At 43.2% G+C, this 27,895-nt stretch overlaps 2 protein-coding genes across 4 annotated transcripts in view; one reads left to right on the forward strand and one right to left on the reverse strand.

Moving 5' to 3' along the window:
- Window positions 1-17,844: 17,844 nt before the first annotated feature.
- On the reverse strand, window positions 17,845-20,865 carry NXNL1 (nucleoredoxin like 1). Its single transcript, XM_074934879.1, has 2 exons — window positions 20,456-20,865; window positions 17,845-18,895 (listed from the first exon to the last, which is right to left on the reverse strand). The coding sequence occupies exons 1-2, from the start codon at window positions 20,779-20,781 to the stop codon at window positions 18,595-18,597; spliced, it is 627 nt and encodes a 208-aa protein (XP_074790980.1). The 5' UTR covers window positions 20,782-20,865; the 3' UTR covers window positions 17,845-18,594.
- Window positions 20,866-25,374: 4,509 nt separating this feature from the next.
- SLC27A1 (solute carrier family 27 member 1) overlaps window positions 25,375-27,895 on the forward strand; it is a 33,100-nt gene continuing 30,579 nt past the window's right edge. For 2 of the 3 annotated variants that reach the window (XM_074934880.1, XM_074934883.1), the window contains exon 1: window positions 25,375-25,535. In XM_074934880.1, coding sequence (XP_074790981.1) covers window positions 25,390-25,535 — 146 coding nt within the window. In that variant the 5' untranslated portion in view covers window positions 25,375-25,389. The remainder of the gene's footprint in view (window positions 25,536-27,895) is intronic. The other variant, XM_074934881.1, reaches the window with a different exon arrangement.

Raw genomic sequence — 27,895 nt, forward strand, 5'->3', positions numbered from 1 at the left:
GGAGATACTGTATTGATTTCAAAGGCATTTCTCCTGGTTTACATCAGTGCAAACAGCAGAAGGAGGAAGAGTATGAAAAGCCAGGTTACAAGTTATGGAAGGACTTGGCTGGATACATGTGTGTTGCTGCTCACCAGCTGTTTAAGCATCATCTGCACAAGATAGGCCTAAACCTCAACATTTGTATTTAGAAACCTTCAGCATCTGGGGTGGTTGAACTGGGGCTCAGGTCCACCTCTAATTTAAATAGCTATTTGCGGGGGTGGTTAATTCGTTAAACGAAGCAGTCACACTGAAATCTCCCTCTGCTCAAAAACCTGACCAGAACTAGGTCTCACGGGCACCTTCTATCACTAATGCCAGCACTCCCTTTGGCTCCGCCCCATCTCCTTATATCAGTCAAACATGAAACATCTCCAGACATGTGAAACACAGGATGGAAAGCTTTCCCTGTTTCCCCACATGTACCCTCATGCCCAGATGCCTCACTGAGCCTCACACTCCTGCAGTCCTCCTATGAAAGAAGGGCCTAAATGGCAACTTTGTGTGCAAATCAAGGTCTACAAAGCTTGGAGGTGCTAAGAGCTGCAGTGGAGATAAAGGCCCATTTCTATCCTCTATACCCACCCTCATGTGCCCCACAGATCCTTGCCCACATACACAAGATGAAGTATCAGCACATGTAGGTCAAAGAGTTTTCTAGTTCAGTGGTTCTCAACCAGGGGTACTCAGAGGTTTCTAGGGGGTACTCAAATCATCTAGATCAGTGTTTCTCAACCTGGGGGGGTTGCAGCCCCCAGGGGGTCATGGGATGGGTTATGGGGGATTGCAAGTGCAGGGCTGGCATCAGGGGGTGGCAAACAGGGCTTCAATCATGGGCAGCAGGGCTTGGGCTTCAAACCAGTCTCAAATATCAGATATATAAGTACAATATATATATTCTAATTGATTTATTTTTACATTTATTTTATTGTGAAATTATATGGCAAAAATGAGAAAGTAAGCAATTTTTCAGTAATAGTGTGCTGTAAGACTTTTGTATTTTTAGGTCTGATTTTGTAAGCAAGTAGTGTTTAAGTTAGGTGAAACTTGGAGTATGCAAGACAAATCAGACTCCCGAGAGGGATACAGGGGTCTGGAAACATTGAGAACCACTGCTCTAGTTCCTTAGTGGGAACAAAGAAGGCCTTAGACCCGTGGATTCCTATGCTGGTGGCTAGCAGTTCTCCCTCCTCCTTCTGGTGCCCTCATCAATACTCAGCTCTCAGTCACATCTTCTCCAAGCAGGCTGTGGGGGGTTTGTTCTTATTTTCCCTTTTCTCCCTAATGTGGAATTACCTTTGTTTCCTGAACATTTTCTCCTTCTGCTGCCTAAAACCAGAAGCTCAGCTTCAGGATAGCAGCTGCAGTGCAACGCCTCTGCCTGTTTGTGGTGGCAACAGGTTCTGTGCTTATTCAGAACAAATTCCAGAACTAGCGAGTTTTAGACCCATTGTCCAACTTTTCTGATAAACACAGCCAAGGAAAAGAGAAAATAAACCAGTATCCACATGTTCTGTTTCTTTTCTAAGGTCTGGTTTGCTGTTTGGTGGAAGTCTCTTGACTTCAGATTCAGGCCACATACATCAGTGGCTAGAACACAGGACTGAATTATATTTCCAATTAATGTACCACTGACTCACTGTGTGACTACTTAACCGCTGTATGCCTCAGTTTCCCTCTGTTAACTGGGGATAATTATATCTACCCAGCTTTGTAAAGCATTTTGATATTTATAGATAAAAAGTGCTATAGAAGTGTTTTATGTTGCGCAAAGACATTTATAGCAAACAGGGCTGCAATGTAATACAACAGATAAATGTTAATAAATCTTAGGCACCGCAGAGGCTTTAATTCTTAAGAACTTCCTAGGCACTATAGAATCATAGACTTTAAGGTCAGAAGGGACCATTATGATCATCTAGTCTAACCTCCTGCACAACGCAGGCCACAGAATCTCACCCACCCACTCCTGTAACAAACCTCTAACCTATGTCTGAGCTATTGAAGTCCTCAAATTGTGGTTTAAAGACTTCAAGGTGCAGAGAATCCTCCAGCAAGTGACCCGTGCCCCACGCTGCAGAGGAAGGCGAAAAAACCCCCAGGGCCTCTGCCAATCTGCCCTGGAGGAAAATTCCTTCCCAACCCCAAATATGGCAATGAGCTAAACCCTGAGCATATGGGCAAGACTCACCAGCCACTCCATCTGACATCCCATCACAGGTCATTGGGCATTTCTACCGCTAATAGATGAAGATCAATTAATTGCCAAAATTAGGCTATCCCATCATATCATCCCTTCCATAAATGTATCAAGCTTAGTCTTGAAGCCAGTTATGTCTTTTGCCCCCACTGCTTCCCTTGGAAGGCTGTTCCAGAACTTCACTCCTCTGATGGTTAGAAATCTTCCTCTAATTTCAAGTCTAAACTTCCTGATGGCCAGTTTATATCCATTTGTTCTTGTGTCCACATTGGTACTGAGCTTAAATAATTCTTCTCCCTCTGTGGTATTTATCCCTCTGACATATTTATAGAGCACAACATATCTCCCCTCAGCCTTCTTTTGGTTAGGCTAACAAGCCAAGCTCTTTGAGTTTCCTTTCATAAGACAGGTTTTCATTTCCTTGGATCATCCTAGTAGCCCTTCTCTGTACCTGTTCCAGTTTGAATTAATCTTTCTTAAACATGGGAGACCAGAACTGCACACAATATTCCAGATGAGGTCTCACCAGTGCCTTGTCTAATAGTACTAACACCTCCTTATCTCTACTGGAAATACCTCGCCTGATGCATCCCAAGACCGCATTAGCTTTTTTCCTGGCCATATCACATTGGCGGCTCATAGTCATCCTGTGATCAACCAATACTCCGAGGTCCTTCTCCTCCTCTGTTACTTCCAACTGATGCATCTCCAGTTTATAACAAAAATTCTTGTTATTAATCCCTAAATGCATGACCTTGCACTTTGCACTATTAAATTTCATCCTATTACAAAAGGTTTTCTCTCTCCCCACCCCATGCTTTGTGTGTATAAAAAGATCTTCTATACTTTCCACAGTATGCGTCCGATGAAGTGAGCTGTAGCTCACGAAAGCTTATGCTCAAATAAATTGGTTAGTCTCTAAGGTGCCACAAGTCCTCCTTTTCTTTTTGTGAATACAGACTAACACGGCTGTTACTCTGAAACCTGTCATCCTATTACAATTACTCCAGTTTACAAGGTCATCCAGATCTTCCTGTATGATATCCCGGTCCTTCTCTGTATTGGCAATACCTCCCAGCTTTGTGTCATCCGCAAACTTTATTAGCTCATTCCCACTTTTTGTGCCAAGGTCAGTAATAAAAAGATTAAATAAGGTTGGTCTCAAAACTGATCCCTGAGGAACTCCACTAGTAACCTCCTTCCAGCCTGCCAGTTCACCTTTCAGTGTGCCCTGTTGTAGTCTCACCTTTAACCAGTTCCTTATCCACCTTTCAATTTTCATATTGATCCCCATCTTTTCCAATTTAGCTAATAATTCCCTATGTGGAACCGTATCAAATGCCTTACTGAAATTGAGGTAAATTAGATCCACTGTGTTTCCTTTGTCGAAAAAATCTGTTACCTTCTCAAAGAAGGAGATCAGGTTGGTTTGACATGATATACCTTTTGTAAAACTATGTTGTATTTTGTCCCAATTGCCATTGACCTCAATGTCCTTAACTACTTTCTCCTTCAAAAATTTTTCCAAGACCTTGCATACTACAGATGTCAAATGAACAGGCCTGTAGTTACCCGGATCACTTTTTTTCCCTTTCTTAAAAATAGGAACTATGTTAGCAATTCTCCAGTAATACGGTACAATCCCTGAGTTTACAGATTCATTAAAAATTTTTGCTAATGGGCTTGCAATTTCATGTGTCAATTCCTTTAATATTCTTGGATGAAGATTATCTGGGCCCCCCAATTTAGTCCCATTAAGCTGTTCAAGTTTGACTTCTACCTTGGATGTGGTAATATCTACCTCCATATCCTCCTTCCCATTTGTTGTCCTGCCATTATCCCTAAGCTCCTCATTAGCCTCATTAAAGACTGAAGCAAAGTATTTGTTTAGATATTGGGCCATGCCTAGATTATCCTTAACCTCCACTCCATCCTCAGTGTTTAGCGGTCCCACTTCTTTCTTTGTTTTCTTCTTATTTATATGGCTATAGAACCTTTTACTATTGGTTTCAATTCCCTTTGCAAGGTCCAACTCTTCATGGCTTTTGGCCTTTCTCACTTTATCCCTACATGTTCTGACCTCAATAAGGTAACTTTCCTTGCTAATCCCTCCCATCTTCCACTCCTTGTAGGCTTTCTGCTTTTTCTTAATCACCTCTCTGAGATGCTTACTCATCCAGCTTGGTCTACAACTCCTGCCTATGAATTTTTTCCCCTTTCTTGGGATGCAGACTTCTGATAGTTTCTGCAACTTTGACTTGAAATAATTCCAGGCCTCCTCCGCCTTTAGATCCACAAGTTCTTTAGTCCAATCCACTTCCCTAACTAATTTCCTTAATTTTTTAAAGTTAGCTCTTTTGAAATCAAAAACCCTACTCACAGATCTATTTTTGTTTATCCTTCCATTTGGTTTGAACTGAATTAGTTCATGATCTCTCAAACCAAGGTTGTCCCCTACAACCATTTCTTCTATGAGGTCCTCACTACTCACCAAAACCAAATCTAAAATGGCATCCCCTCTTGTTGGTTCAGCAACTACTTGGTGAAGGAATCCATCAGCTATTGCATCCAGGAAAATCTGAGCCATGTTATTATTACTAGCACTTGTCCTCCAGTCTATATCTAGGAAGTTAAAGTCTCCCATGATCACACAATTCCCATTAGTATTTACTTCATTAAAACATTAAAGAGGTATCTATCCATATCCACATCGGATCCCGGCGGTCTATAGCACACCCCGAGCACTATCTCAGGGGAGGCTCTAGTAGCTTTTTTCCCCAGTGTGATTTTTGCCCAGACAGACTCTGTCTTATCCATTCCATCGCTTCTTATTTCTTTACAGTCTACCTCATCATTGATAGACAATGCTACTCCACTACCTTTGCCTTTATTTCTGTCTTTCCTAAACAGGACATACCCTTTAATACCTGTACTCCAGTCATGACTACTATTTCACCATGTTTCTGTTATCCCTATAATATCTGGTTTCACTTCCTGCACTATAAAAGTTCTTAATATAACAAGGCTGCTTTTAAAACCAATTAAATTCAGTCACGGTGTCTCCATCATACAGTATAAAATAGTGCCTAATAGAAGTTTATATCAAATTTCTAATCTGGATTAAGTGTCATATCCTTCTGACATTTTAAATGTGATTTCCCACACTCAGGTCTCTGAGCTATTCACGCAATTATCTGGATATCAATGCCTCCGACCTCAAATTATTTGGATTATTAGTAAAACTTTCCTTAATCAGAACCTATTGTACCCAATTCAGTCAGTGCCCAATAAGGTCTTAGTGGAAACATCACACCAGAGATCCTGAAATCCCTGATCTCCTCTCCCATCTCAGCCAGTCAGAGGGGAGAGGCCAGTGCTTTGACTCACTCTGCTGCCAACTCATTTCTGCCTTCCACACCTAGCAGTTTCTGCTCACCTCCCAGTTTCAACACGAAACTCAGGCTCACTACCAAGTCTTTTCTAAATAAATCACTCTGAAATGTACAAGCCAGTGGGTGCAAAGCCTGAGGAAACTGAACCTTTTCAGAAAGGAAAAACTAATACCACAGATTTATTGGAACCAAGATCATTGCAAGGAGCTGTGGGAGATGTAAGCTATTGAAAGTTTGGGTAAAGTAGTAAATATTTACATTTCGTGTATTTCTGAATTCACATGTCTAGAGCCAGTGGCCATATCTGAGCCCGCTACTGTAGCATTAGAAAAACACAACACACATGGCTGTTGGACATGGAGCCAAACCAGAACCCTGGACCCAAGCACAATGAACTTTGGGGAAGTTTGAAAATTAAATTTGCAATTCAGGCCTATTCCAAATTTCTACAGGACTCCAAAAGGAGCTGAACTAGGAGCATCAATTCTGAACTGGCAGCTTCAGCTAATTTCCTTTAATTACTAACTTCTGCATGACCTTTACCAAATAGAAGTAGTGAGAGACAGGTGATGAGATAATGAGAACATTATTTCCTTTACAATCCAATTGTTTTCAGTTACTCTTCTAGAGGGGGAAGAGTAGTGTTCCAGGGGAGAGACGGAGGTAGGACAGCACTGAGGAAGGATTGTTTGGCTGCTTGGATTTTATTCTTAGCAAATCTGCAACTCTTAACTATGTAGAAAGAATACAAGGAATATTCCCAGGAGGAATCTAATCCCCATGGGAGGAATTTTTCAGATAGTGGTTCAAGTACACCAAAAATAGGGAAGTGTAGTGTAGAACCCAGGAGTCCTGACTCCCAGCCTCATGAGTTTAACCACTCAGCTTTTCTTACAGTGTCTGTTTTGTTAAAGCACAGAAAGCAGAATCCTGAGCTTTCTTTGGGGAGATGCCCACAAAAAGTAAGTACAGGAATTCTTCAGAAATGGATCAGCTTCTACATTCACATCAACATACAGGGAGTATTAGAGACTCATTCCCCCTAGACATTTAATCTCATAAATTGTCCCTGTCTCTCCCCACAGCCCCCACTTGTGGTTGAAGAAAGATTATATTTTATCCCTAGACCAGAAAGCCTTTTCATTTGCACCCAACACTGAGATCTCCTATAAGACAGTTGCTGCATCTCCTTATTGCTTTTTTAATTAACAGCTGTACATTCAGTAACTGCATTACAAAAAGTTAAGTGCTACATTGCAGAGCAGCCCCTTCTATGTTTCCTGTTGACCTTTCCCTTTGGGAAAAGCACCAGCCTTTTTATAAGAACTTTTTTCCCAGCATGCCTTTCAGGGAAGCAGGCCTTTTAAATGTGGCAGAGAGGCACCGCTGCTGTGCTAAAGCTGCTGCATCTTCTTTCCTTCCAGATGGGGGTGCATATCCTTAGGTTCCTGGGGAGACAGCATAGCATGTTCTCTTGTACATGTTCCTGAATTGCATTTATGGTTTTAAACTAGGAAAACACTGGGTTCTTCATTTTCAAACAAATTTACTTTTGCTAGCAGAGTGCTAGGATAAAAAAAATTTGCCTGAAATACAATGCTGTTCTTAAGTAGGGTCTCACTATTCCCCTGTGGTATGGAAGGCTGTGGTTTGGGTTCTGTTCCTGTGTGGGGTAGAAATGACCAGGTGGTAATAATAGCCAAAGCTACCATCATCCAAACTGAACTGAATCAGGCAGGCCGCCAGGATGCAGAATCGTCGGAGCAGGTATGGGCCAGCCCGAGAAGAGTCCCTAATGAGGTCTGCTAGTCACAGCTTGTGGTAGGACCTTCCCTGAGAGGCTCCCCAGCCCTCCGCAAATAAAGAGTTCTAAATTCCTGCTCTAAGAATTCCCAGTCTCTCCTTCAGTACTCTTGCTGAACTGGCCTCAGAGTGAAAGAGCTGTAGTTTAGTGGCTTGGGCATGGGACTAAGTACTAAAACTAGCGTGTGATAATCCTGGTTCTGACAATTACTATGTTCCCTCTGTAACCTTGAGCGGGTTACTTCACCTCTCAGGCTCTCTGCTTCCCTACTTGTAATGTGGGGATAGTTAGTTACCTCCTCACAGAGGGGTTGTGAGGATTAGCTGTTTAGGAAGCTCTAAGAACAACTGTTTTTATGGAATTGACACTGACAGTGAGGGATTTGCAGGCAGCTGCATCTCACACGTTTTCTTTTCACAAGGAAGAAGCAGAAGAAAATGCAGTTTTTAAAAGAAGAATGGCCATAATGACTGGGCAAGTGTTCCTTGCCCCTACCACAGGAAGGGTTTGTCGGGAGAAAACTTATACTCTGGTGCCATTACACCCTGGCACCTCTTTAATAGTGAAAATACAGTCATGTTAGCAACATGTTAGTGTAACAGCCAAGTTAAATAAGGTGCAGATGCCTTGAACAAACTGTACTTCAGAGAAACAAATAAGACATCATCTACTAGCACAGTACGAAAATAAACAGCGGAAACTGGTGGATGCCCTAGGCACTTGCAGATGTGGGAGGAAAAAGAAAGAAGATGCCTCAACTCTGAACTTTCCTGTCTTTATAAGTTTTAGCAGCAGCTTCTTCCCCAAAATGGAACTTTTAATGGGAATAAATATGGACAATTCCTTACTTTCTGCTTCATGACATCTGTCATAACATACATTCTACGCATGACCAGATACCTGCCTCCATATGTGCAGCACCAGTGCAATGAGACCCTGATCCTGACCAGAGCTTTTGAGCACTACCCCAGTACAAACAGTAACTAACACACACTTCTGACTCTTTCGGGTTGGTGATTTACCATTCACGCTGGTGATGAGGGCTGATGTGGCAAGCTGGATAACTGCACAGTTCAAAGCAGGATACTTGCTCAGGAGGGAAGAGATTGCCTGCAGCAATTCTGCCAATTTAGCTTCAACAGCTCCTGAAACAACAGCTCCTGAAATAAGAATAGTAATAAACAATTCTAAGTAATAGAGGCTATTTATTTTAAAAAAGAAAACATCCACATGATTTAATACTGAGGGATGATTGAAAAAGTGAAACGGGAAAAAATAGATGACTAGTGTTTCACTACATAATTTCCCCCCCTCCCCCTCCACAGTAAGTATCTCTCTGCCCCCCAGACAGAGCTAAATCCCCTCTTTAGGGGCACTGACACCTTATTGCTCCCACACACAAGAGAAGCATGCAAAAGAGAAAAGAATTAACATACAAGAGAGAAGCATTTCCCCCATACGTGAAAACCGCAATGTACTAGGTGGAATGGAGCCAGGAAGTAGACCCTTGGAACCTGACCCAAATCCAAGGTGTGCCCACACCTCGAATAGTGGGTGCAGTTCTGGTCACCCCATCTCAAAAAGATATATTAGAACTGGAAAAAGTACAGAGAAAGGCAACAAAAATAATAAGGGGGATGGAACAGCTTCTGTACGAGGCGAGATTAAAAAGACTGGGACTGTTCAGCTTAGACAAGAGATGACTAAGGCGGAATATGATAGAGGTCTGTAAAATCATGGATAATGTGGAGAAAATGTATTAAAGTGTTATTTACCCCTTCACATAGCACATGGATCAGAGGTCACCCAATGAAATTAATAGGCAGCAGGTTTAAAACAAATACTTCACAAAACACAGGTTCACTGTATGGAACTTGTTGCCCTGGGATGCTGTGAAGGTCAAAAGTATAACTGGATTAAAAAAAGAACTAGACAATTTCATGGAGGGTTGGTCCATCAATGGCTGTTAGCCAAGATGGTCAGGGATGCAGCCCCATGCTCTGGGTGTCCCTAAACCTCTAACTGGTAGAAGGTGGGACTGGATGACAGGGGATGAATCACTCAATAGTTGCTCCATTCATTGCCTCTGAAGCATCTGGCACCGGCCACTGTCTGAAGACAGGATACTGGGCTAGGTGAACCATTGGTCTGACCCAGTGTGGCCATTTTTATATTATGTTCTTACATTGAACAGCACAGGTCCTAGCACAGATTCTTGGGGAACCGATTTACCTCTTTCCATTGTGAAAACTGACCGTTTATTCCTACACTTTGTTTCTTTTTTAACCAGTTACTGATTCATAAGAGGACCTTCCCTCTTAAGAGTCTTTGGTATAGAACTTTTTCAAAGGCTCTCTGAAAATTCAAGTATGCAATATCAGCTGGATCACACTTGTCCACAAGCTTGTTGACACCCTCAAAGAATTCTACTAGATTGGTGGGGCATGATTCTTGCAAAAGCCATTTTGACTCTTTCCCAACATAACGTGTTCCTTTATGGGTCTGATAATTCTGTTCCTTACTATTGTTTTAACCAATTTGCCTAGTACTGAAGTTAGGCTTACCGGCCTGTAACTGCCAGGCTCACCTCTAGCGCCTTTTTAAAAATCAGAGTAACTGTCCTTCAGTCATCTGGAACAGGGGCTGATTTAACATACCACAGTTAGTAGTTTTGCAATTTCATATCTGAATTTCTTCATCATTTTTGGGTGATACCATCCTGGTCATGGTGACTTATTACTGTTTAATTTATCAATATGCTCCAAATCCTCCTCTAATGATACCTAAATCTGGGACATTTCCTCAGATCTGTTACCTAAAAAGAATGGCTCAGGTGTGGGAATTTCCCTCACATCCTCTGGCGTGAAGACTGATGCAAAGAATTAATTTAAGTTTCTCCACAATGGCCTTTTCTTCCTTGAGGGCTCCTTTAGTACTTCAATCATCCAGTGGCCCCACTGATTGTTTGGCTGGCTTCCTGCTTCTGATATACTTAAATTTTGTTTTGCTGTTAGTTTTTGTGTCTTTTGCTAGTTGCGCTTCCAATTATTTTTTGGCTTTCCTAATTATACTTGATTTGCTAATGTTTATACTCCTTTCTATTTTTCTCCGTGGGGTTTGACTTCCAATTTTTAAAGGATGTCTTTGTCTCCAACCAACTCTTTGCTCTGTTTAGTCACAGTGGCACTTTTTTTGGTCCTCTTACTGTTTGTTTTTTTTAATTTGGAGTATATGTTTAGTCTGAGACTTTATATGGTGTTTTGAAATAGTTTACAGGCATTTCTCTCTTGTGATTGTTCCTTTTAATTTCCATTTAATGAGCTTCTTTGTTTTTGAGTAGTTTCCCTTTTTAAAATTAAATGCGACTATACTGGGTTTCTTTGATATTTTCCCCAATACAAGGATGTTAAATTTAATTGCATTATGGTTGCTATAACCAAGTGCTTCAGCTATATTCCCCTCTTGGACCAGATCCTGTACTTCACTGAGGACTAAATCAAGAGTTCCCTCTCCCTTTGTGAGCTCCAGCAATAGTTGCTCCAAGAAGCAGTCATTAATGGTATCTAGAAATTTTATTTCTGCATCTTATCCTGAGGTGATATGTACCCAGTCAATATGGGGACAGTTGAAATCCCCGATTATTATTGGGTTTTCTCTTTTTTTGTAGCCTCTCTAGTCTTCCTGAGCATTTCACAATCACTGTCACCATCCTGGGCAGGTGGTTGGTAGTAAAATCCTAATGCTATACTCTTATTATTCAAGCATGGAATTTCCGTCCACAGAGTTAACGTTTGATTCATTTAAGATTTTTTTTACTATATTTGACTCTATGCTTTCTTTCCCATATCGTGCCACTCGTGCACCAAAGTGACCTACTCTGTCCTGTATATTTTGTACCTGATATTACTGTGTCCCATTGATTATCATCGTTCCACCAAGTTTCTATGATGCCTATTATATAAATATCCTTGTCTGATACGAGGGACTCAAGTTCAACATCTTAGTATTTAGACTTCTTGCATTTGTATATATGCATTTATAAAATTTGTCAATATTTAGTTGTCTGCCTTCATGTGATGTAATCAAAGGAGACTCCTTTTCATTTGACTGTTTCTCTTCAGTTCCTACCTCTACTTTATTAACTTCCATCCTCTCTTCTTTACTAGGATATAGAGTATCCCCTATAGTAAATCCTCCTCTAAGGGATGTCTTGTACCACACTGTTTGCTCCTGCACACCTGTCAGCTTTCCCCCATGCTGATGTGATAGGCCATTAAACAAAGACCCACTTTGCCATGTAGCATAAATGTAGATAGGACCCTCCCTGGATACCATCCGTCACTATGCGGGATATAAGTATCGGGGATAGCTATGTTAGTCTGTATCCACAAAAAGAGTTGTAAGGTAACTCCCTTCTCTTCATGTGTCAGTATAATAATTGACCTCCTGAGGTCCCTTCCAACCCTGATATTCTATGATTCTATGAATAATGCCTGCATCTGTAATTTTCACTCCATGCATCTGAAGAAGTGGGTTTTTTACCCACAAAAACTTATGCCCAAATAAATCTGTTAGTCTTTAAGATGCAGGATATAGTTAGACAATGCTGCTGTTAGCAATGCAGGCTAGATTGTCAGCATCTGCTTCCTTTCAGTGGGTGTTATTCATTGCAGTCACTAACACTACTGTTTAGAACTGCTGTAAACCAGATTTTTCATCCACCAGTAATTGCAGGTGCCATCTATAGCACTTAGGAGCCTTCGCTTTTCATTTGACGTAGCAACTGGGTTCTTATACGCGGAAGTGCTATAAAAAGTGCCTGCAGTTATTTACAGGTGCAATAAAAATGGGTGCAATTAATACAAATAAGAGTACACATTATTAAGTGCCTGCTAAAAAAGGGAAGTAGGCATTGAAAGTCTGGTCTGAAAGGTCTGAGGATCATCTGACTTCATTGTTTTTTATATGTGGTGTACCAGAGAATGCTGGGTGCTTTACAGAACAAAGATCCTGGGTCCTGTCCAGACATTTTCAAGTCCAGCCTAGATTTGGTATGATGTTAACTTTTATGCTAGCCTTTCTTGTAAATGAACAAACTTAAATATTAGATATTTACCTTCTCTTTGGAAAAGCTCCCGGAGGCTCTGGAATTTGCCATCGATGTTTCTCAGATGTCCAGTGACATGCTGCAGCTTGTTGGTACACAGGTCCATTTGGCCAATGCAGTTACCAGAGGTAGGTTTCTGGATCGAAGCCCAAACAGCAGTCAGGAACCCAGAGTCATGCTCAGGAGTGAAGTGCCCATTGTCTGGTGATTTGCCTCCGATCTGAATGTAACTGGCATTGTCCTGTACTCCTATGCGACTCATGGTAATGTCAGAGGTATTAGTAAGCACAAAGGAGAACCTCTTTCTCACAAACCATGTTTTCTGTTACACATTTCTGCAGTCCTACAGACTTCTGCACAGCTTGCTGTTCCTAAAATAAGTAGAAAAAACATTCTGTACAAGGCCTCAAAATTCAATACAAAATGCCTGGAATAACTGAGGGTTTGAGATTAATTCTCAAGAATCATTGCTGTAAGCATTTATTTAAATATAATTTTCTAATTCTGTTGCTGCTGCCTTTTGACGGTCTAGCAAACAAGACTTTAATCACTTCAAACGTGTAGTAAATACCATTATAAAAACTCCTCCTCCTGCACATTTCAGCAAATGGAGACCCAAGTTCAGGTTTTCCTCAGAGAGACTGATATCAAAGTGAAACTCAAATATCCACATGCAGCAGCACTGTGTTTTCATGTGAGGTCTTTTAATTAAAGTCAGATTTTTTAAAAGTAAAAGTATTTGTGTTCTAGGTGCACTGCTAGAATGTCAACGAGGAGTCCAGTGGCACTTTAAAGACTAACAGATTTATTTGTTCGTCTTTAAGGTGCCACCGGACTCCTCGTTGTTTTTGTGGATACAGACTAACACGGCTACCCCTCTGATGCTAGAATGTTATGAATCACCTTCATTCTCCTTCCCTATTTAAGTTGGGGGTAGGGGGAAAACAAAAATGACAACCTGTTTGAAAAACCAATTTGCCGACTGTCCCGCGTTTAAAGGCACCTCACGCTTGGCTGATAAAAATGGAAAATCAAGTAGTTGTCCTGACTCAGTCCTTTGTGCAGCAACAGCTCTTGATGTTTGCAGCCAGTTTTTGAACTCTCCTGATACGCCCCTCAGTCTGAATCCTTTCAGAGGGAACCAGTCCTGGAAGTCTCACTACGTGTTGTCTGTGTGGGATGAGTCTCTCAAACTCCAGACAAGTGTCAGGCTATGTGGATTTTCCACATTCCTGCTGCGAGTTATGAAATCACTCATTTCCCAGAGTATCTATACCATCTATAGGAGCAAACTGATCCTGCTACCACTCTTTCATTAACCCCTTTACTACCTGAAGATCTGCAAACAGCCTTCATAGTAAAAATTATTAGCAAATTGAATTACACAAGCATAACAAGATCTTTTATAAGAAGATTAATGTATAGTTCAAAAAGAAAAATGAGTTATGCAGACAAACCAGCAGGTGGAGAGTTTGGAAAATGAATTGCTCAGAAATGTATTATTATTGTATTATGGTAGCACCTAGATGCCCCAATAAGCGATTGGGATGCCCTATGTGCACTATACACATATAATAAAAAGTTTAGTTTATATACACATTCACTCATATAATACTCAGTATTTTATATAGTGCTTTTAAACTTAAAACAGTTTACAGACATTAGCAAATCAGTCCTTGCAACACCCGTGATCTGGGTCAGTCAAACAGTATTGTTCTCATTTCATTGATGGAGAAGTGGAGATGCGGAGAAGTTAAGTGACTTGCCCATGGCCACAGATGGAGAGAATATTAGAGCCAGCATTAGAATGCAGGAACTCCCTGCTTCTAATCCTGTGCTCTAGCCACTAATGAGCACTGCCTTTAATAGAGTACTTATATGCCATGTGTGCAGATAATACTAAACTTCTGTAATAATATAAAGTATTCAATGAGCAATTCAATTTTACAGGGGTACAAAGCATACTCATGTTTATACCTCTTTAGCTTTCTACCTCTCTACTTACTGCTTTTCTCATCAAACTTCTAGATCACTGTACTGTCTTTTAAAAAATGTAGATATCCAGACTTATTTGTACACAGTGCTAGTCCAGTGTTGAAGGACTTACCCAAATAACACTCCATCTTAGTTGAACAACTATTTCATACAGCATTCTTCATCATTTATATTACCAATAATATAAAAAGCTTGTCAGATGGGTGCATGTTAACTTTGAGTATGTGCCCAGATCCCTGTTGCACCCTCAGTAATTGGTGCTGTTGGGACTTAAGCTTCTTTTTGGCCCACTTTGGAAACACGGAACTAGGCAGCACTGGATCTGACATCTGTATACAGCTGATGACTTCCTTCACAGAGTTTTTGTACCCTTGTTGTCTTTCTGGATCCTGGATAACTTAACCGAGGTGTCAAGTACAGTAGTTGGATCTTGGCGTCACTTGCAGTCACACTCTTTCCCTGGAAAGCCCCCATTAGCCAAACTTAGCATGAAAGTGTCTTTCCCAGTAACTTGTGTGAGCTGAACCCTAATTATCCTGAGATGACCTCACACAACAACACACATGCTTATGCCCATGAGGCTCAACTACTGTAATCTCATTTTAGCAGGATTTGCAGCCAGGCTTCTCTGCTGTTTCGGAGTGGGTACAGGGTGCAATAGCATGTTTGCTCAGTAGGTGGAGCATCCACAGTCAATTCTGTACCTTGGCTGCTGTCTAGACAGTGGCAGGTTGATTTAAAGTTGGCCCTGTGCCTAGGGTTGCCAACAGTCCCTTATTACAAGGGATGTCCCTTATTTTTTGTCTATGTACAACAAGATCGGGAGTTGCCGAATGCTGCAAAAAGCAGTAAGAAATATTCCTAGCAAATGTAGATGAGTTCTTCTTCTTAATAATAATAATGATAATATCAGGAGGAGGGGTGAGGTGCTAAGAAACAGTCCCTTATTTTTGAAATACAGTGTGGACAGCCCTCCAGGCTGTGCCAGAAGGAGTCATTAGTTAAAGTGGCACTGTTCACTTAAATCACACTTCTCTCAGAAAACTGTGCCCCTGCTATTGTCACAAGTAACTCCTCAGAGCCTGTAAGAGAAAAAGGTTAGAGCAAACAAATGATTCTCTTTGTCAGCATGCCAGCACTTTGCCTTTTGTCAGGTTCACTTTTCTTTTGTATAGTTGTTCCATTTCCATTGTATAGTTGTACTTGTGCATTTTTCAAACAGTAACAAAGGAAAGAAACATTGGAAAATATGATTGTAAAACTGCAAAAATTAGCAGAGGGAGTCATGAGTCGGTACAGCACTTGAAAATGTTTTTTACTATTTTTTTAAGCTGACATGAATTCAAGTGGAGAGTGTCCTTTCAATAGCATCACAATGCTTGGAGAATGGGAAGCACTATGGATGCTAATTAGTAGCCATAACACTAATACTGGCAGTCTTTAGATAGGTAGGTGTGGGCTGTGTATAAAACCATTATCCTTTTCCTCCTCCCATACAGTAATATTTTTGTGTCTTGATTTTTAATTTAGAGGGGTTTAAAATTATATTGGTATAATCACCCGTTGTATTGTTGTACAGTGACCTAAGTAACTTGGTACATTGCTTTATCTGAGACTTGGAGTGGATCAGGAAGTCCAGTATCTCTCATCCCAAAGCTACTTCATCCCAAATGTTTTTATTTTTATCTATTTATTAAGCACCAAAGTGCTGTACAGAACACAGAAAATGTCCCAAAGACAGTGAACTGGATGCTGAACATACTGTTCTCTCAAGTAACCTTTAATCACACTTTGAAATGGTTTCCTTTTCAGATACATTTTGTGAGATACTCTGACCCTGCTGATGACCAGACAGTTGAGAAATAATAAGATGCAACAGGTCATTTACACAGAATATCAAAACCCACATGATATTCTGTTTCATTATTTTCCTCTTTGTATCCTAGAGTATCAGAAATATAGCAAGTCTACAGATACACTCCTTTTACAGACCAGGCAGGACTTGCATAGTGTTAGAGCTGAGGGTGGCACCCCTTGCAGCCATTCAGTTTACATTTTTCCTCCCCCTTTTCCCTTCTACCTGCCAGCCTTGCTAGGTAAATAGAGGGAGGATTAAAAGAGAAAACAAGTTGAACAGGCTGGTCCTGCCTTATGCCTCTCTCTGTCTTCACTAGAAACACACCTTCTTTCAGTTCTTTCATTTATTCATTCAGGCTATTTAAACTGGCCTGCTGGGCAATTTAAGAATATAAAATCAGGGGACTGAAATGCAAGATTACTGGGTTCTATTCCCTGCTCTTCCATGAGTTTATTGTGGTCAGGTCACTTAGGCCAAAATTTTCAAACACTGATGCCTAAATTTAGGCACCTAAGTTTTTATTTACACAGCTATCTAAGTGGCTTGATTTCCGAGCAGTTGGAGTTATGGGTGCAACCAGATAGCAGGACTGGAGTTGTGTCCATTCTCTCTGCTGACTCAGCTGCTGAAGTCTTGAGTTATCCTATGTATTAGAACTGAGATAATAGGGACTAGGTTATTTATTAGCCTAGCTGTCTAAAGCAATTGCCTACATACAAAACTATTTTAATTCAACCTGGGTAGTTAATGAGTGAGGCCACAGGTAGTAATTTGGAAAGGGGCAGTCAAAGATCCCTCACTGCAGGCTTCCTTGAGACTGTGCCTTGTTAAATCATGGGCTAACTAAAACAGGATTCAGTCCTAGTTGCTCCTGTGGCAAAAAAAGAAAAGTAGTTTCTAATCCCTTATTAGACCCATAGTAATGAAATGCCTCAATTTTGAATGAGGTTCTAGTTAGCACAAAAGAGTAAAAGGAGTTGCCTAAAAGATGCTAAAATGATTGTAAATTGTCAATCATGCCCTCATTTGTGACAGACAGGTATTCAGCAATTGCTACTTACTACCAGTAGATGGCAACACAGATTAGAGACTAAAACTATGGTTTATTTATTATTTCACATAGCCCCATAGGGGTGCATCAGCATCACTGAACATAAAAATCAAACAGTGATGGTGGCGAAAAAATCCATTCAGCAGCACTGAAATTAACATGTTCTAGAACTTTAAACTGCATAATGTTACCAGTGATATGCAAGGTGAATCAGAAACTGTCACTCACACCAGTATCACCTGGGTCCATAACAAGTAAAATGTGTTGGTCAGTTCACCTGTTTCACAGGAGGATTTGGTTCATAGTCCTTTTAGTGGTCTGTGCATAACACATTAATAGCAATCCATATATACACTATTGTTTTTAAACATTAATATGTCTTCCTCACTTTTTTTGGTGAATTACCAATTGCTTTATTGTGCAGAGCAGTATTTCTGAAAGCCAGTCTGCTGTTCTGTAGTAGTTCATTTTCTGGCTAATTTCTAGGTAAATGAATGGCTGAGATCTCAGTGTGAGACTTTCACTAAGGCAGGTTTAGATTCTTGAGGTCAAGAAATCAAAATGTTAGAGCTGATACAGCCAGACTGTCATTAATGTGCTTGCTGCTAACAGAAACTCTCTAGGCAATAAAGGGAAAAAAGAGAGTGTGAGAACAGGAGGAAATGTTCTCTGGGGCATTTCTGTCCAATAATGTCCCCGTTATAATATAAACAGACCTATTATTATATGAATAGATGTCAGTGAGGAAAAGGAAATGCCTATTCTCTCCTGCATGCATCTGATGAAGTGGGCTTTAGCTCACAAAAGCTTATGCTCAAATAAATTTGTTAGTCTCTAAGGTGCCACAAGTACTCCTCGTTCTTTTTGCTGATACAGACTAACATGGCTACCACTCTGAAACCTCTCCTCAGGCTGCATCTTTAATCCTGGCATGGCTATCTCACCTCCCCAGCCACATGTTGTTCCCTGTTCAGAATCCTCCAGTTGCCACTGAGATCCTGAGACTTTGTGAAGATACAAATGTCTATACTAACTTGTGCTCCAGTAAAGCTACCCCCTTGAGTCTGGAGAGTTTTGACAGCGAGTCTCTAGGCTCCTGTTTCAGGATAACCAAAAGCCTAGCAAATGTATGTACTGCTGTAACTTCATAATTCCATATCAGGCCAGAGCACTTCCTCTTTCTCCTTCTTTTTCCTTTTCTTCTTGTCCAGCTTGTACTTGAGGCGGCGGATGGGATCGGTGATGCTCCTCTTGGCCAAGTCATCAAAGTCCTCTGCCAAGAGAAAGCTCCTGTCAACTAGCTCAGCGGCCTCTTGCCAGTTCTTGAAACAGGCAGTGCCCAAGCACCTGATCTCCTCCACAGCATTCCCAGCAATCACCTCCCCGCTTGGCTTCAGCACCACCACTACAGGTGTGTTGGACACAGCAAACCTCAACTCCAGCTCCCTGGAAATCAACAAGGGAAGAAACCTTAAATCACAAAGCCCAGAGCTCCATGGCAAGCCACTGAAGACATTATATCCCTTCTGAGGGGAAGAGTGCTGGGGATATCCATGCTGCTGGGGATATCCATGCTGCTGCTGCCCCTCCTGCTACCGCATTGTGGGGCGAGTTTCCAAACCTCCTTTTTAGGTGATTAATTGCATGATGTGTACAGTATCTTCTCTGGGAAGGAAAACACTCCTGACCCTTATGGGCAACATGGGAGTGGGTCTATGAACTGGACGTGAGCTAGAAATCCTGCTTTCTTGTCCTACTTCTCATAATGACTCTGTGTACAGACTTGAGCAGGTCACTTCCCCTCTCTGTGCCAGCAAATGGGGCTAATTTCAATGACCCGCCACACAGAGGGAAGTAAGAACTAAATAGTTAAGATTCATAGGAAGCGTTTAAGCTGTAACATGCTCAGGTTTATTGTCAAGTGGGCAGGGAGCATTCAAAATCAACTACTATTTACATTGCTGCTTATTCTGCCACTAATGTGGGTACAATATTTTGCTTTACATGTTTTCTAGTGTCTCACAAGCAGCCCGGTGGGACAATCACTCTGTTGGATCCTTTTAAGAGCAAGAAATAAACAGGCACTGTAAAAGAACACAAAACACTCAGTATCCAGATTGCCAGAAAACACCAATTGTAACAAAGCTTTCAGGATCTGGAAATCACAGCACTAGATGAGCCTTTATGGCTCTGACTCCTTAGGAATATATCAAAAAACTGCTTAAAAACAACTATAACAAAACACTTTGTACTTATCTAGCTCCCTGTACATACCTAGCTCACTTCACCCAGGTAACAATGAGCTTTGCAAAATGATAAAGTACAGTATTATCTCCATTTTGCAAAGCAACAAATAGGCAGGAGGGTTGAAAAACTTGGCGAAGACCACACAGCAAGCCAGTGGCAGAGATAAGAATAGAATCAATGTACTCTGATGTTAAGTCCTTTGGACAATACTGGTTCTCACAGAGAAGAGTTTGTTGTAGACAAACTGCACTGATGCTGATCCAGCTTTATTTATTCCTGCTGTCTATATTTCTCCAAAGCCTCCCTTCTCATCACACCCACTTTGTATTCTTTTCCCTCTTGTACGACTGGAATCTCTCCCCACTCTTTGTTCAAGCCACCCTTAAAACTCACTCCTTTCACAAAGATTGCCAATAATAATCCACCAAACAGACTTTTAAAATACATGTGCTACCGTGAATCTGAAACCTCAACCTAGGGACAGCTGGATCTAGCAGTGTGATCTTGGGACTGGAAGTCAGAACTCCTGATTTCTAATTCGTATGCCCCTTTGACTCACTGTGTGGCCTTAGACAACTCACTTCCCCTTGCTGAGCTTCAGTTTCTCCATCTATAATAATGGGGACCCAACTCCTTCTGCAGATAAAGAGTGCTAGATAAGTGCAAAGTACTATGTTATCATCTGTGTGTCTGTTGTGAACTGTTATCTGTGTCTGATTAGATTAAATTATCTGTCTTGTTGGTTTATTAAGATCTTACCTTTTGAACTCATCCTGGAAGGGTAAGAACAGCCACCTTTTGGGCATAGTCTTCAGGAACTTTTCTTGCTTCTCCTCTGTCTCATCCTGAGACACGTATACCAGGACCAGCTGGGAAGCCCTTTCCACATAAAATTCATCAGTGAGTCTCACAAAGAAATCTTTGAGGACAGGTGAAAACTCCTGGCATCGAGTGCATTCACCAGATCCAAAATACAGCAGCATCACTTTGTTATCCAGTCTCTGGCTAAGTTCACTCTCAGTGTCCACTTCATCACAGTCCTTGTTGTTTGTAATCAGGATCTTCCCAATGAAAAGGGAAACCATGGCTAGCTAAGCCTAGGAGATCAGGCTGATAAAAGGTTAGTTAATAAGTAATTACAACTGATCAATTTGAGACTCTTTTGCAATGAAGGCAGGATTCCATCCCTATGTCTGGGAATTCAGTGTGAGGAAAGATTGCACAGCCTCTTCAGGGAACCTCCACCCTGTAACGTCCCCTCATGAAATTTGTTTGCCTCCAGGAGTTTGTCAGTAAGATCATTCCTTCTACATACTGTTCCCTTCACAATGCTGTCTGAAAATGCACCAGTCCTGCTGCTGCTTAGGCTCTGCCTGGGTTTACAGTAAATCCAATAGTCTTCCTGTTGTGCTTCATCTCCCAGCCTATTAATAGTATCTGACGCATCAAACTCTACAAAGACTTCTTTAATCATCTTAAACTGTTGACCTGCTCCTGTGGGGCCATTCAGAGCAGCTGTTAAACGATCACAGAAATGCACCAGGATCTGTCATTGGTACAAGCTGTAACAATTCCCTGGTAGGAAAGCAGGATGGGGGGATGGTTGTTGCTAAAGGAAGCAGGAGAGAAGGGGAGCATCTTTACAATCTCTGGTATGCCACTGAGGATATTCTTAAATGAAGATATTCAGTGACAACCCTGTGCATTGCTTTTGCGAATCTGATTTCTGTCAACTGTACTTGCATATATCCTCTCTTCAAGAGGACAGAAAAATTCTCTATTTAAAAAGAGAAAAAAGAGTTTGGGTCCACTATGCTCATGATCTTTAAAGAGGAATTAGTATTAACATGAAAAACTGTTTTAAGATCTCAAATCAATAACATGCTAGCCTAATAAGTTTATACAATATTGTATATAATAGGTAAGCTCCAGCTGTGTTCAGTGCTATATGATAAGCTTATGCCAAAGATATATGGAGTTTAATACCTCGTAAAATAAAATATTAGAGAATCTGTTTTATATCCACTTGCAAAATCTTGACCTCAGAGTTGTTGCTCTTGCTACTGAGATCACAAACACCTAAAGTAGAGGTGGAACTGCAGAGAAATGTTTGTTTTAGGTGATTATGATATCAGTTGTTCTGGCAGGAAAACAAAGAACCCTAGACTCAAGATTTGGCAGGTAAAAATAACTGATTTTCAAATACTGTTTAATACATACAGTTAGGGCTGTCAAGTGATTAAAGAAACCAATTGTGATTAATCGCACTGTTAAACAATAGAATATCATTTATTTAAATATTGTTGGATGTTTTCCACATTTTCAAATATATTTCAATTTCAACACAGAATACAAAGTGTACAGTGCTCACTTTATTTTTTTATTATAAATATTTGCACTGTAAAAATAAGAAATAGTATTTTTCAGTTCACTTAATACAAGTACTGTAGTGCAATCTCTTTATCATGAAAGTTGAACTTACAAATGTAGAATTATGCACAAAAAATAACTGCATTCAAAATAAAACAATGATAAACTTTAGAGCCTACAAGTCCACTCAGTCCTACTTCTTGTTCAGCCAATCGCTCAGACAAACAAGTGTGTTTACATGTTCAGGAGACAATGCTGCCCGCTTCTTGTTTACGTCACCTGAAAGTGAGAACAAGCATTCACAGGGCATTGTTGTAGCCGGCATTGCAAGATATTTACATGCCAGATGCGCTAAAGATTCATATGTCCCTTCATGCTTCAACCACCATTCCAGAGGACATGTGTCCATGCTGATGATGGGTTCTGCTCAATAACAATCCAAAGCTGGATGTTCATTTTCACCATCCGAGTCAGATGCCAGCAGCAGAATGTTGATTTTCTTTTTTGGTGGTTTGGGTTCTTTAGTTTCTGCTAAGTGTTGTTCTTTTAAAAAGCATGCTCCACACCTGGTCCCTCTCACATTTTGGAAGGCATTTCAGATTCTTAAATGTTGGGTCAAATGCTGTAGCTATCTCTAGAAATCTCACATTGGTATCTTCTTTGCATGTTGTCAGATCTGCAGTGAAAATGTTCTTAAAATGAACATGCTGGGTCATCATCAGAGACTGCTATAACATGGAATATATGGCAGAATGCGGATAAAACACAGAACAGGAGACATACAATTCTCCCCCAAGGAGTTCAGTCACAAATTTAATTAACGCATAATTTTTTTTAACAAGCGTCATCAGCATGGAAGCATACCCTCTGGAATAGTGGCCAAAGCACGAAGGGGCATACGAAGGGTTAGCATATCTGGCATGTAAATACCTTGCAATGCTGGCTACAACAGTTTGTGGTTGGAACAAAGAAAGCACAATCAATTTTAGCTCTCATCTATATTTCTTTTATGCATAAACCTTTAGATTTTAGATTCTAAAGGACTGGCAACAGCATGATTTGTCAGTAAGATCTGACTTGTATATTGACCTGGGTCTGGGGCTTGGTCCTTTGGGATCCGGAGAACGCTTTTTTTTCTTTTACTGGGGTATTGGTTTTCATTACCATTTATCCCCATAACAAGTGGCACTGGTGGTGATACTGGGAAACTGGAGTGTCTAAGGGAACTGCTTGTACTTATGGTTAGCCAGTGGGGTGAGACCGAAGTCCTCTCTGTTTGGCTGGTTCGGTGTGCCTTAATGGTAAAGGAAACCCAGCCTTGGGCTGTAACTGCCCTGCTCTAAGCAATTTGTCCTGAATTGATACTCTCAGTTGTGTCCCACCAGAGGCAGCATCGTTACACCCATTTTTAAACAAAAAAAGGAAATCCCCCACAGACCAGATTCTGAATGCAATTATATCTGTGTAACTCAGAAGTAAAGTCACTAATTTAGATGGAATTACTCTTCATTTATTCCATTTTGATATCAGAATCTTGTCCTATGAGCTCTGCATATTCATATATTTTGTGTTTGAGAATGAAAGGGAATCAGTGTAGCTCTGGGGGAATCTGATAAGGGGAACACCTAAACTCACCACAAATACACAGCCCACAAAATGTTTTAAGCTTTTTTGTTTTCCTAGCTGTAACTCTGTTCTGGATTATTTCAGTCACCTTTGGAAACGGTCCCATTGTTTGCTATGTGCATCACCAGTTTGGGGTGCCCACCAGAAGCGCATGATGCACCTCTGCTCTGCATTAGCTTTGGGCCCTGCCAAATGCCTGTACACAGGCCTGTAGAGCTAGGCCAAGGGGAAGGGCTGCTGCAGTATGTCTGGAGCAAGTGCCATTTCCAGCAGAAAGGCCTGACCCAGGAAAACCAAAAACGCTATCCCAGCTCGCCCCTGTATGGGCCTCCCTCCAGCCCCGCCCACCAGGTTCTCTGTGCTCCTCATTTCAACCCCTTCTCCCTCCAGCCCCTCTATGCTCCTCCTTCCAGTCCCTCTATCCCAGTGGTCACTGATGGGTCGATCCTAGAGGATCTCCCAGTCGATCATGGTCTCCCGCAGTGCAGCGGGGCTGCTGCTAAGAGAGGCTCCCTGCCTGCCCCGGCCCCACACCGCTCCCTGAAGCAGCCAGCGCAGCCCCGCAGCCGGGGTGACAGGGGTCTCCATCCACACACTGCTCCTGCCTGCAAGCACTGCCCCCGCAGCTCCCATTGGTCGGGAACGGGGAGCTGTGGCCAGTGGGACCTGCGGAGGCAGTGCTTGCAGAGAGGGGTAGTGTGCGGAGCCACGTGCTGTTCCTCCCTCCCCCCAAGGGGTGTATTGGCCCCTTCCAGTAGCGGCGTGTGGATGGGGTAGGCAGGAAGTCAGCCTTAGGGTCAGCCTCCCAGACCCAGCACCCCAAACCAGCCCTGAGCCCCCTCCAGGAGCCAGCACCCCAAACTCCCTCCTGCACCCCAAGCGCTGACCTCCCTCCCAGAGCGAGCACCACCACCCACTCCTGCACCCGAACACTCTGCCCCAGCCCAGAGCCCCCTCCTGCTCTCCAAACCCCTGCCCCAGGCTCATCCCAGAGCCCCCTCCCACACTGCAAACCCCTTGGTTCCAGCTCAGAGCCTGCACCCCCTCCTCCGCCAGCCTGGTGAAAGTGAGTGAGGGTAAGGGAGAGCAAGTGATGGAGAGAGGGGGTTGGAGCGAGTGTGGAGGGGCTTCAGGGAAGGGGTGGAATAGATTGAGGGTTGCCCTTAAATTCAAAAAGTGATTTTGGGAGTAAAAAGTTGGAGATCACTACTCTAGCCCCTCCCCAAGCTCCTCCCTGCAACCTCTCTATCCCCTACCATGCCAGTTCTCTATGTTCCTCCCTCCAGCCCTTCTATCCCCTCCCCATGCTCCTCCCTCCAACCTCTATCCTCGCCCCTAGCTCTCCATGCTCCTCCCTTAAGCCCTTCTATCCCCCACCACGCCAGCTCTCTATGCTCCTCCCTCCAACCGCTCTATCCCTCCCCATGCTCCTTCCTCCAACCTCTCTATCCCCTCCTTGCAGCCCCACTAACCCCCACCCCAGGCTCACTATGTTCCCCCCTCCTCTGGCTCTTTGTTTTCCCCTCCAGCTCCTCTATCCCCTTCCCTCGGCTCTCCATGCTCCTCCTTCCGGCCCCTCTATCCCCATTCTCCTCCCCCGGCTCTTTGTGCTCCTCCCGTCCCTGAGCTCGCTCGGCCCGCGGCTTTTTCCTGCGGCTCTCTATGCCCCCTCACCAGCCACTCTAGCCGCCCTCTCTATGGTCTGGCTGTGCTCCTCTCGGGGCCGCCCTTCGCGGGCGGAGCTCAGGCTGTTTCCGGGGCGGGGCTGCGGCTGCCGCGGGGGCGGACGGCGCCGGAGTGTGACCAGGCAGCGGGGGGGAGTCGGAGCTCGGCAAAGGTTCGGGTGAGCGCGGTGTCCCCCGGGTTGGGGACGGCGGGTGGATGTCGGGGGGGCTGGCACAGGGCCGGGGATAAGGTGGTGGGGCTGCCCCGGGGGCGGCGGGTGGATGTCGGGGGGGCTGGCACAGGGCTGGGGATAAGGTGGTGGGGCTGCCCCGGGGGCGGCGGGTGGATGTCGGGGGGGCTGGCACAGGGCTGGGGATAAGGTGGCGGGGCTGCCCCGGGGGCGGCGGGTGGATGTCGGGGGGGCTGGCACAGGGCCGGGGATAAGGTGGCGGGGCTGCCCCGGGGGCGGCGGGTGGATGTCGGGGGGGCTGGCACAGGGCCGGGGATAAGGTGGCGGGGCTGCCCCGGGGGTGGCGGGTACAGGTTTGGGGGTAGAGGTTGTTGGGCTGACCTAGGGACAGTGGGTAAATGTCAGGGGCCTGGGCACTGTAGTTGATACAGTAGTGGGTGGGGGTCGAGATCAGGGAGAAGTGGCAGTTTCTTTAGGGCTGGCTCTGTGGGTCTGGACATGGTGTGCCTGGGTGGGTGGGTGGCTCTGTGGGTCTGGAGGGGTTTGAGTTTGAGGGTTGGGGTTTGGCATGGTCCCTAGGGAATGGAGTATGGGGGTAGGCTCAGTAATCCAACTGACATGATTTTAGGAGGGAAAGTGTGGGAGGGCCCTAACATAGTGGCAGGGTGCATGGATGGGGTTTGAGATTGTGAAGGAGTAGGGCTGGCATGATGTCTAGAGGTATGTGAGATTTGAGGGGTGCTGACATACCCCTTGGGGACGGGGGATATAACCTGAAAGGGCTGACGCAGTGGTGGATGTGGGGAGGGTTGGGAGGCATAGTTTCTGGGTGTGAAGTCTGAGAGATCCCATGTGGTGTCTCGGAGAGGGTGGTAAGATGCCTGAATGGTCTAGGGCAGTGACTGGGGTACTTGTGAGGAGTGGACCATACTAGGGATTAGACCAATACCTATGATGGGCAAGAAGCATCCTGGAATAGTGTAAGCAGCCACGTGAATGTCTGGATGATGTTTCCCATTGGCACTGGAGAGGATTTTTCTCACATGTCCCTCTTACTCTGCCTCATGCAGATGCTGGAAACTTTCCCTGCACCCGCCTGCCCCCCGCCCACCCCGTGGTGGAAATAATGCACATCCCTGCTCCTCATCTGCACTGGGGGATGGGATGGGTGCTACAATAGGATTTTTATACCCCTATTCCTGGTACTACAAAAGTTCCTAGTGCTTTTTCACTATAAGGAGGATACTTGCAACTCTGACACTGCTTTCTATCCAATAGCTGGATCACTTGATGATTGCCTGTTCTGTTCATCCACTCTGAAGCACCTGGCATTGGCTACTGTCGGAAGATAGGATACTGGGCTAGATGGGCCATTGGTCTGACCCAGTATGGTCATTCTTACGTAAACGCTTGCCATCAATATATAGTGGAAATTCATAAAATCTAAAAAAAAAACTCACAAAAATCCTACCTCAAGCAGAGTTTTTACCTTGAGAAGGGAGAAGTGCGAGAGATTCCATGGAGTCTAATAGGGATTTTGCTGTTGCTATTGTCTTCACATGAAAGGTGCTCAGTTACTATAGTAGTGGGTGGCAATATAAAACTCTAAGATAGACATGTTTCTGAGACTCCTTCATCACAAGATGATAGGCACACCAATCCCATCCCAAATTCATTGACTAATAGCATAAGAACATAAGAATGGCCATACTGGGTCAGACCAAAGGTCCATCCAGCCCAGTATCCTGTCTACCGACAGTGGCCAATGCCAGGTGCCCCAGAGGGAGTGAACCTAACAGGTAATGATCAAGTGATCTCTCTCCTGCCATCCATCTCCACCCTCTGACAAACAGGGGCTAGGGACACCCTTCCTTACCCATCCTGGCTAATAGCCATTAATGGACTTAACCTCCATGAATTTATCCAGTTCTCTTTTAAACCCTGTTATAGTCCTAGCCGTCACAACCTCCTCAGGCAAGGAGTTCCGCAGGTTGACTGTCTGCTGAGTGAAGAAGAATGTCCTTTTATTTGTTTTAAACCTGCTACCCATTAATTTCATTTGGTGGCCCCTAGTTCTTATATTATGGGAACAAGTAAATAAATTTTCCTTATTCACTTTCTCCACACCACTCATGATTTTATAGACCTCTATTATACCCCCCCTTAGTCTCCTCTTTTCCAAGCTGAAAAGTCCTGGCCTCTTTAATCTCTCCTCGTATGGGACCCGTTCCAACCCCCTAATCATTTTAGTTGCCCTTTTCTGAACCTTTTCTAATGCCAGTCTATCTTTTTTGAGATGAGGGGACCACATCTGTACGCAGTATTCAAGATGTGGGTGTTTCATGGAT

The sequence above is a fragment of the Natator depressus genome, chromosome 20 (assembly GCF_965152275.1).
Source record: "Natator depressus isolate rNatDep1 chromosome 20, rNatDep2.hap1, whole genome shotgun sequence".
Lineage (NCBI taxonomy): Eukaryota > Metazoa > Chordata > Testudines > Cheloniidae > Natator > Natator depressus.

What these genes read in the sequence shown, in the direction of transcription:
- NXNL1 (XM_074934879.1), bottom strand. Translation starts at nt 20,781, where the DNA reads ATGGTTTCCCTTTTCATTGGGAAGATCCTGATTACAAACAACAAGGAC. An exon ending in TTCCAGGATGAGTTCAAAAG is followed by an intron (nt 18,896 to 20,455) that starts GTAAGATCTTAA and finishes GTTGATTTCCAG; the next exon opens with GGAGCTGGAGTTGAGGTTTG.